The sequence below is a fragment of the Dipteris shenzhenensis genome, chromosome 14, assembly GCF_047967505.1.
Source record: "Dipteris shenzhenensis isolate YYH24624 ecotype China chromosome 14, Dip_SZ_1.0, whole genome shotgun sequence".
Taxonomy (NCBI): domain Eukaryota; kingdom Viridiplantae; phylum Streptophyta; class Polypodiopsida; order Gleicheniales; family Dipteridaceae; genus Dipteris; species Dipteris shenzhenensis.
The window spans coordinates 44,491,688-44,500,885 of NC_141609.1; the positions used below are offsets into that span (position 1 = coordinate 44,491,688).

At 41.3% G+C, this 9,198-nt stretch overlaps 1 protein-coding gene across 2 annotated transcripts; it reads right to left on the reverse strand.

The window, feature by feature from the left end:
- Positions 1-423: 423 nt before the first annotated feature.
- Positions 424-5,748, reverse strand: LOC147894688 (uncharacterized). Of its 2 annotated transcripts, XM_087385055.1 has the most exons (8): positions 5,506-5,746; positions 5,329-5,421; positions 5,094-5,192; positions 4,638-4,679; positions 4,393-4,522; positions 4,104-4,205; positions 882-978; positions 424-682 (listed from the first exon to the last, which is right to left on the reverse strand). In XM_087385055.1, exons 1-7 carry the CDS (start codon positions 5,731-5,733, stop codon positions 896-898), a joined length of 777 nt encoding a protein of 258 aa, XP_087241181.1. In that variant the 5' UTR covers positions 5,734-5,746; the 3' UTR covers positions 424-682; positions 882-895. The 2 variants fall into 2 exon arrangements, with proteins under 2 accessions (XP_087241181.1, XP_087241182.1); XM_087385056.1 differs by lacking the exon at positions 882-978 and having other exon boundaries at positions 5,506-5,748.
- Between the last annotated feature and the right edge of the window lie 3,450 nt (positions 5,749-9,198).

Consider the following 9,198-nt stretch of genomic DNA (forward strand, 5'->3'; position numbering starts at 1 on the left):
AGTGGCGGAGATTTGGAGTGAGATTATTCATACCCTCGGAGGCCAGTGGGACCAGATTCAGGGAGACTCCCGGGCTGGTCGGGAGAAGCGGAGACGCTTCCTCCGGGCTTGGGACACACAGGGCCTCTTCTTCGAGCAGACTACGCAGGGCCTTCAGTGGCACTACTCACCACCCCGATGGCTGTTCATTCACACTCAGCATATCCCTCCGTGAGAGTATGGTTTATTATGCTACCTTTTAGGGCTGCGTCCGGTTTGTGAACGCAGCCCGTCAGCTATAAGCTGACCTCTTGTATCTTGTTCTCGAAGTAATATAATTAGCACTGTTTTTTCGGCAAAAAAAAAAACCCAAAACCCAAAGATGTCATGAATATAATACAGTATAGAGGGAAGCATCTTCAGAAGCATCTTCGTAACTTTTTTAAATCTTTGTTTAAATAGTACAATTCACCCCAAGCCATGGAATGCTGCCTTCTTTCTAGAAATCTAGCCGATGCTTGGAAATCTAAATGCCCATCGCAAGCTTTACTTTAGTTTCAGTACATGCCTTTCTGACCAATTCAACAATTGGATGACTTTAAATATGCATTGAATACCATCTGCAGGTCTTCTTTTGAAATGGTCAAGACAAAGTTTGTCACGCCAAGGTAGCTTCATTTGTCCTTTCCTTTTGATGTTTCATCTGTCAAAATTTTCAGGCATGTTAGTGTGTGCATGGGTGCACATGTGTGCTTCATTTTAGCGCATGTGTGTGTGTGTGTATGTGCATGGGTGCACGTGTGTGCTTCATTTTCGCGCATGTGTGTGTGTGTGTGTGTGAGAGAGAGAGAGAGAGAGAGAGAGAGATGGATTCTCAGAAAACGAAATCACTAATACATTACCTACATATGTAGCACTAGCAATTTGTAAACACTTGGTTGTTGCTGGTGTCCATGATATTCAAAAGAAATGTTCTCAAAATCTTCATGTGTTCCTCTCCTGTAAATAGAGCATCAAGTGCATAGCCTCAAATAAAGACTCTGACTGTATATACCTTTGTAAGACTAGAATAAGCCCAATCATACAAATTTAGATTTTTTATTATTCTAAAATAAAAAATCTACACAGAAAATGAAAAGGGAAATCGAAAGAGAATAAAAAAGAGGTAAACAAAAACTTTTATGAAAAACAAAAGGAATACATACTTAGCAAGCAAAGCAACACTTATGTTGTCATTAGTGCCAAGGCATAAGCAGCTATACTAGGTTTCTAAAGACCCGCGAAGTCTCTTGGGCAAACCCAGTGCTTACTAAAATACGTCAAAAAAACAAAAGAGAAAGAAAACAAGAAAGGAAGAAGGTGACTGAGCAAAAATAAACAAGCAAGTCAAGAAACAAAAAACAAAATCTTCCAAAAAATTGAAATTACCGCTCTCTCTCTCTCTCTCTCTCTCTCTCTCTCTCTCTCTCTCTCGTTTAAAACATAAAAAGCTAAATGGACCCTTTACACTTATGTATCGCTTCCTACAAAGAGGCTCTCTCTCGTTTAAAACATAAAAAGCTAAATGGACCCTTTACACTTATGTATCGCTTCCTACAAAGAGGAAAATTTACATTCCGAACTTAGAAAGCACAAGCATACTCAATCAAACTCTCTTTTAACTAAAAGAAAAACGGGCTATTCAGCTCCCCACTTTTTGTTTTCAGCTTATGATCAATCATTCTAAACATACCTAAGGCCGATATACCATACATAAAAGACTTCATATCTAAGATTGTGCGTACTTTTTCCATTATTTTCCTTGGATTATACCTCGTGTAATAGTGAAGTGATCAAATTACTATATTTAGTGATAAAACACTCCTTGGTTGTACAAAGGCTTTAAATCTATGGAATTGGGAAGAAATGACTCCATATTTTGCCAAATCAGAAATGTTTCGAGTCAATGTGAGGCATTTTTATAATGTGTAAACCACTATATTCAGGTTGTTCACGTTTTCAGCCTCTCATCCTATGGTACATTGAGAAAGTCTAAGATCTAAGAAAACACAAGAATCCCTCCTTGAAGTGCAGTTCTGTTCAAGTTAGGAATGTTAAGCACATTCACACATGGAACATGAGATTCATGATTACTTAGTCCTCAAAGACAAAGAGCAAGCTTTCCTCTCACAATTGTTCAAATTCTAGTAGACCTTCAAGACCCTTTGTTTTTTCCCTAAAGAAAAGAACCTCCTATTATAAACTTGAGAAAATGATATGGATCAACAATCCGTGGAATGCTTGACCCATCCATGGGCTGCCATGCAACCTACTTCTGAAGACCCCAGCTCATTGCCTAGACTGTCCCGGGAACTGGTGCCAAAAACCAAAGTGGGGGGGCTATACAACCAGCAGATTCCTGGATCCGCCTGCATGCCATGCCTTGCAGAATTGCTCCCACCTTTCAAGAGTCTTCATAGGTCCCTCTGTGCCTTACTCCCAAGGGGCCTGCAAGGTGTAGAGGACGTCATGCCATATGTTAACAAGGGTGGCTGCAAGCCAACTCTAGTGAGAGGGAGGGGCCACATCCTTGATATCCAGGTGAGGTCTCATCGGGTACATCACATCTTGGCCACCATCTTGAGAGAGCACTGCCAAATCCTCTGAGCCCTTTGGACAACTCCATGTGTAGTGAGCTCTCATCTCAAGGTCCCTAGCATAGCATCACAACAGTGACAAATCCCATCCACCCTCATCTGCTCCAACAATTTCCTACAAGTAACACTGCATGAGCTACCAGCCACTCGAGTGGAGGCTAGTCTAGAGGTGGCCCTAGAGCTTGGTAAGGACCTCATGCATCTCCTACTACTCAATCCAATGCCGCTCCCATGACGGGGTCCACGTCGACCACATCTAGTTGAAGCCATTTACCAATGTGGGTGTTGTAGGAAAAGACGGGAACCTTTGTGACCTGAACTAAGTGCCCTACCCTGGATGGGTCTGACCTCCTATAACCAAAGGCACCACCTGCTTATATAGAAAATGCTTGGGGTCGATGGTCCCACTCTGCCCCAACCGGCCCGAATAACATGGCCTAAGACATGTAGCAACTCTCATCAAGCTCCGCATTAGTATCGACCCCTTCCCTATGAGAGCGGCCTCTTTTGAGATTGTTGTCACTATCCATGCATGGTGTGTTTCTTAGAATCCCCTACCATATAGCGGGAGCTTCCAAGGCTCAGAGATTCGAACTAAAACTTTAAAAATAAGCTTCCCTGACATGGCTCTTCCCAAACTAACGCAGAGGGTTAGATTGGCCTCCGGGACGGTTCCTCAATCTCATGAATCCTATCTATGGCATCTAGAGTCTAGCCATGCCCCTCCCTCCATGCCTCCGGGACAGTACCCTTTGCTTTACGGACTACATCCAAGCAACATTGGGTCTAGCTTGTTGGCCAGTTCTGTTTGTGTTCTTTGGCAAACAAACATGACTAATACCACCACGGCTCTCAGTGTATTATAATTGGCCTCCTCTTTGTCAAAGCTTCATGGGGTGCCATGTTCTCACTATAGTGAAACATCAATTAAGCACCTAGGCAGCTCTAGATATTGCTTCTCTGTCCAAAACACGTTGGCATTCCCATATCTTTGAGCACAACCTGACTGCCTCAATAAGCTGCATATACTTTTTCTATGCCACTCCATTCTGCTGAGAAGTGTAGGCAATACTTAAGCTTGATGCCTTATTTTCTATGAAATGAATTGAATTACTGGCTTCTATACCCCTCATCATCCAAACTTTAGGAATTTCTATGGAATGAATTGAATTACTGGCTTCTATAACCCTCATCATCCAAACTTTAAGAATGCATCCAAACTACCCTTGGAAGTCATCTATGAAAGTTAATACATATTCACATGATTGTGCGCTCATAGGCTCAATCAAATCTGTGTACACAAGATCAAAAACGGCATGTGCCCACAAAAAAAGGCAACATCCAACCATCATAACACACGTGCATTAACTCAGGCACATGAAAGTATTATTGCCTTCACACACTGTCAACTGCCTTGAATTCATGCACATGGAATATACACTGCAGAACCAAATTAGGCTACCAAAATCAAAGAGTAGATTGTATTACCTAGTCTTGGCACAGTGTGCTTCCCATCGTGTCTGATTATAACAGGACTTTCAAAGATTTTGGCCAAATCTTCATTTCGATAATGGCGTTCATCATTTGCACCTGTAGCAGAAATCTCATTAATTTATCGCCATCACTAAGTTTGGCCATGAACATACATACTATGCAGCCCAGGAAGTAAATGAGCAGAACATGACTTGCAGGTATAAAACATAAGCAGCTGGAGAAGCAATGTAAGTTGTGTTGATTGGAAATTACACTCCATAGAGATAGATCCATGGACACCCACCTATAATATGCACTGAAGGACAAGTAATAGTTGTTGGATATACTTTCTTCTTGAGCTCAGGATTCTCAAACATCCCCCCCGCAATTATAATTGCAAAGTGCAGTGGTGGATGCCGGGTGAGAGCAAGACCCTACACGCAGTAGCAAGGCCGACAATTTACACCATTTAAAAGAAGATCAGCCAAAGATTAAAAGAGAACTACTTGAGAATGCCATGACAAAGATTCAAACGAGCAAAACCACCACCTTCTGCTGCATTGCCACTAGAGCTGCACACAAACAAGCCCCCTGCATCACAAGAAACCATTTAGGAAACTGCAGAATATAAAAAATCCTATATGTACGTGAAAAATTACTTTAAAAAGAGGGAAATTATCATATCGATCCTTAGCAAAGGTTAGAAGAAAAGAAATAAGTTTATTTTATAAAATTTGGTAACAGCTATAAACAATCCCAACTCAAACATTCATCAGTTTTAGCAACCTGTAACATAACAAAGGGAAATGAAACTCTGAAGTAGCACCTACAATAATTGAACCTGCGTGACAGGCGAATTAAAAGCTTAACGAACTACTTGAAATGAGTCATGCAAACATGAAAAAGCATCTTCTTTAGAGGTCCCCATACAATCGATTTCATCGTGAATGTCCACAAGGGAAGGCCGTCACACTGTTTTACAAAAGCAGATCTGTGAAATTTTACCTGAGAAAACCCAATGAGACCGTCAAACGGTTCTTGTTTATCAAAAAAGTTGTAAAGAAAGGACAGACAGTCCTCCAGGCCCACAAGCTCTGTATAGGACTGCATTGTGATCGCCCGTTTTGTTGGACAGAAATCAAAGGTTCTATTAGATGCAGATGTGAAAGGCTACGAATTCTTCCAAAGGAGAAAGAAGTACACATCTAATCGCAGACGGAATACAAGAGGGTACAATCACCTGATTAGGCAAGTACCATTCGTAATAAGGTGGTGGGTAATAACCTTCCACCATGGATGGGCCGCCGCAAGGGCGCGGCCCATCCAAAAATGTCTGCAATCATTGAAAGAGAAAATCAACATATGGGGAAGGGGGGAGTTCACCTGAAGCGGAAGCAAAGGGGAAGGAAGCAGATACCATGTCCAAGAGTTCCATAATGGGGGAACCCAATTTGGAGAGCTGATGCTGGAGGATGCTGCCACTGGTGCGGAAGCCATGCAAGCAGAGGACTCGAAGCTTTCTGCTGGTGATGCCGTTGCTGGGCGATTGCTCCATAGCCACAACCAGTGCGAAAGAGCCTTCTTCCACAGTGGTTTTGGGTATGGAGCAATCGCCCCAATGGCATGCTTTCCTCGTTGCATCCATGGTTTTCTCATGCAAGCATTTCCTTTTCTCTTCCTGTCCAAAAATCTTGAACCTCCAAGATAGAATCCTCAGCTCCCCTTGTCACTCCCTATGAGAACGCTATTGGCACTTTCAATTTCAGTACAATGCACTCGTGTGGAATTAGTCTCTCCATTCACACCGTAGTCTGTGGGTTCACACTGCACGCGGCTGATGTTCATAGAGGGCGGACATTTGGCCCGTCATTTATTGAGCATGTTTGGTTTATTGCCAAATTTTGCAATTGAATAGTGAGTCTTGACCGGTACTTGGGCAAGAGGGGAAGGGCCAGACAAACCTTCCTTCCACTAGACAAATCCTTCATTGAATCCTCAGAACCATGTCAATCAATGCCTGCCCCTTTTTTATGGATGGTGTTCACCTCAGTCTCAACCCACTCTTAGGAGCACCTCTCCATGCTGCTCCAAAGGCTGAAGTTGAACATCGCACTACTCAAGCTAGCATGGCAGTAACACGTCACCATCAAAGTTTCTCTGGAATTACATTAGAATTTAAGAGAACTAGCAAGGATTTTGCAAAGCGTTTCGTCCAATAGTATGGAAGGCCAAAGTCTCTAGGCCAACACAAATGCTTGGGCATTGTAATGCTCTGCTAACAGGCCTATGGATGGCGATGCAGAGCTAGAGGAAAGAGAACTTATCATTTTGGCTACCAATGTGGCTAGAATAACCCTACTAGCTCTTTGCAAAAAAAAAGAATAACCCTACTAGCAGGCGCAGGGAAGCGCTCTAAGACACACAACCAATTATTTCTTGCTATGTAGTTTCTATGACTCAAAGCTCTATGGTTATGGTTGTCCATAACTAGCCATCCCATTGGTCATCCAAGCCACTCGCTTATGGGCATCCAAACTATGTAGCTAGTTTAGGTTGCTAAGAGAGTAGCTCGTTTGGATGATCGGGCCAACATTGTTTTGAAACAGAACCAAGCTGCTAGTTTAGTCCACAACAAGGACGGCTATTGGGTTCTCTAGTTAATGGCATATGCCTTTGTTATGGACAAAATTAGTTAGTCTCGGGGTGGGGGGGAGAATCACTGAAAATTATGTAAACCCATAGTGTGCCTTCAACAAGATGACTTTTTTGAATTCCACTTTTCATTCTAAAAAATACATACATAAGGCATTATTCATTGATTTTAGCATGACATTTGAATGATAGGGGTATGTGCTCCTAGTCTTCCTTAATGGGTTGTGACAAATATGATTGGTTCACTATTCACATGATTAGTGGATCGCTTTCATATTGATTTTAGCATGACATTTGAACGGTAGGGGTATTTGTTCCTAGTCTTCTTTAATGGGTTGTAGCAAAAATGTCTCGTTCACTATTCACATGATTTAGTTGATCACTTTCATTTGATCAGCATTTTCTATGCTCTACCTTCTCAAGACTTCGGCCTTGTTCACCTAGTAGCCCAATCTTCCTTCCTTCAAATGATCTCAAGTGTTGTTTAATAGTATCACATCTGCCTCTCAATGATTTTCCCCATACATGGAACGAAAGGTATTTTGCATGTTGATCAAAGCTCCTGGAGGGCTCCTTTTCAGTTTGGGCTCTTCATCTCCCAAGGGTATGGTTAGTCACACCTTCGAATAAGGACTTCGATTCTATTCATCCAGATTTGTCATGCTATGATCTTGTAAGTCTGGGACTTTACTCAACATCTTCCTATAGTCCATATTTTCCATAACACCTCCTTGACGATGTTGATGATGAAGGAATTGTAGGTGAAATCAATGTTCCTACAGCTTCAAGGATACTGTATGTCCATAAGAGAAATTTATATTCGGCTAGAGATCGTTGTAAAATAAGGAGGATAAAAATTTTCCTTTGCAGTCGTGCAGAAGGCAGCAACAAAATAATGTGATTAGCAAGGAGTTGCAAGAAAATGATCTCAAGTGTTGTTTAATAGTATCACATCTTCCTCTCAATGATTTTCCCCATACATGGAATGGAAGGTATTTTGCATGTTGATCAAAGCTCCTGGAGGGCTCCTTTTGAATGCTATTCGGTTTGGACTCTTCATCTCCCAAGGGTATGGTTAGTCAAACCTTCGAATAAGGACTTCGATTCTATTCATCCAGATTTGTCATGCTATGATCTTGTAAGTATGGGACTTTACTCAGCATCTTCCTATAGCCCATATTTTCCACAACACCTCCCTGATGATGTTGATGATGAAGGAATTGTAGGTGAAATTAATGTTCCTATAGCTTCAAGGATACTGTATGTCCATAAGAGAAATTTATATTTGGCTAGAGATCGTTGTAAAATGAGGAGGATAACAATTTGCCTTTGCAGTCGTGCAGAAGGCAGCAACAAAACAATGTGATTAGCAAGGAGTTGCAAGATATTGTTGTTGCATTTAGGACTAAGAAAACTAAGTTTCCACCTAACAACAGGATGTATATAAGTTTCAAATAGGCAAGAAGAAGCGCATTCAACATCCCACTCATCTTTTGGATGAGTCACATGTATTATTAGCCTTGGAGAACTGCTTATCTATATGGTAACATGTAAGATAGGCTTGATGATAGTGTAAATTTTTAAAGCTATTATTTGCAAAAGGAATGTGGTATATATTTTTCTTCAACTACTGTATTTTAAGCTTTTGATGATTTCGATCCTTACTCCCACGGGGAATGAAAACAAACAACGTGAGTATTTGCATCAAGAGGAAGATGAGGAGATAGAAAATCTAGCTTAAATAGAAATGGAATGGTAGAGAATTGGATGATGTCAAAGGACAATAAAATGGAAATAGTGCACATAGCATTTACCATATATCAATGCTATAGTATCACTTAGCATTGATATGTATAGCATATAGCAATTATAGTATCACTTACCACTACTATGTATAGCATGTAACAATTACAATAGTGCTATACTATCACTTACGACTACTATGTATAACACATAGCTATTAGATGTGCTACACTATCACTTAGCACTACTAGGATAGCGTTTAGTAGAAGATATTATAGTAGTGCTATACCATCACATAGCACATAGAACTTATAGAAGTTACCATATAGCACATAGCAACTTAGAACTTAGCAGTTGGCACTGATAGCAACTTAGCAAAACACTTAGCACTTAGCACATAGCACATAGCAATAAATGGTCGAGCGAAAGAAGGAGACGTTATTAATAAGAAAAGAAACCAACACATGAGGCCAGACACTGGACATGGTGATGCTCTAGAGCCATGGGAGAAAGGGAACATGAGGGGGGAAGCGTTAACATGGGAGGGGGAAAGGAATTAAGAGGGATGGGGATGAGGAAGGAGACTATGCCACAAGGGGGAAGGAAGAGGGGGAAGAAGAGTATGCACATGATGGGAGGTGGGATGTAGAGATGGAGACATCAAGGGAAGAGAGTCATGCTTTATTTGAAAGGCAGGATGGGGAAATCAAAATAC

Coding starts and splice junctions, on each gene's coding strand:
- LOC147894688 (XM_087385055.1), bottom strand. CDS start 5,733: ATGGATGCAACGAGGAAAGCATGCCATTGGGGCGATTGCTCCATACCC. Junction 5,193..5,328: donor AATGGTACTTGCCTAATCAG/GTGATTGTACCC, acceptor ATCACAATGCAG/TCCTATACAGAGCTTGTGGG. Junction 4,523..4,637: donor TAGTGGCAATGCAGCAGAAG/GTGGTGGTTTTG, acceptor TACTGCGTGTAG/GGTCTTGCTCTCACCCGGCA.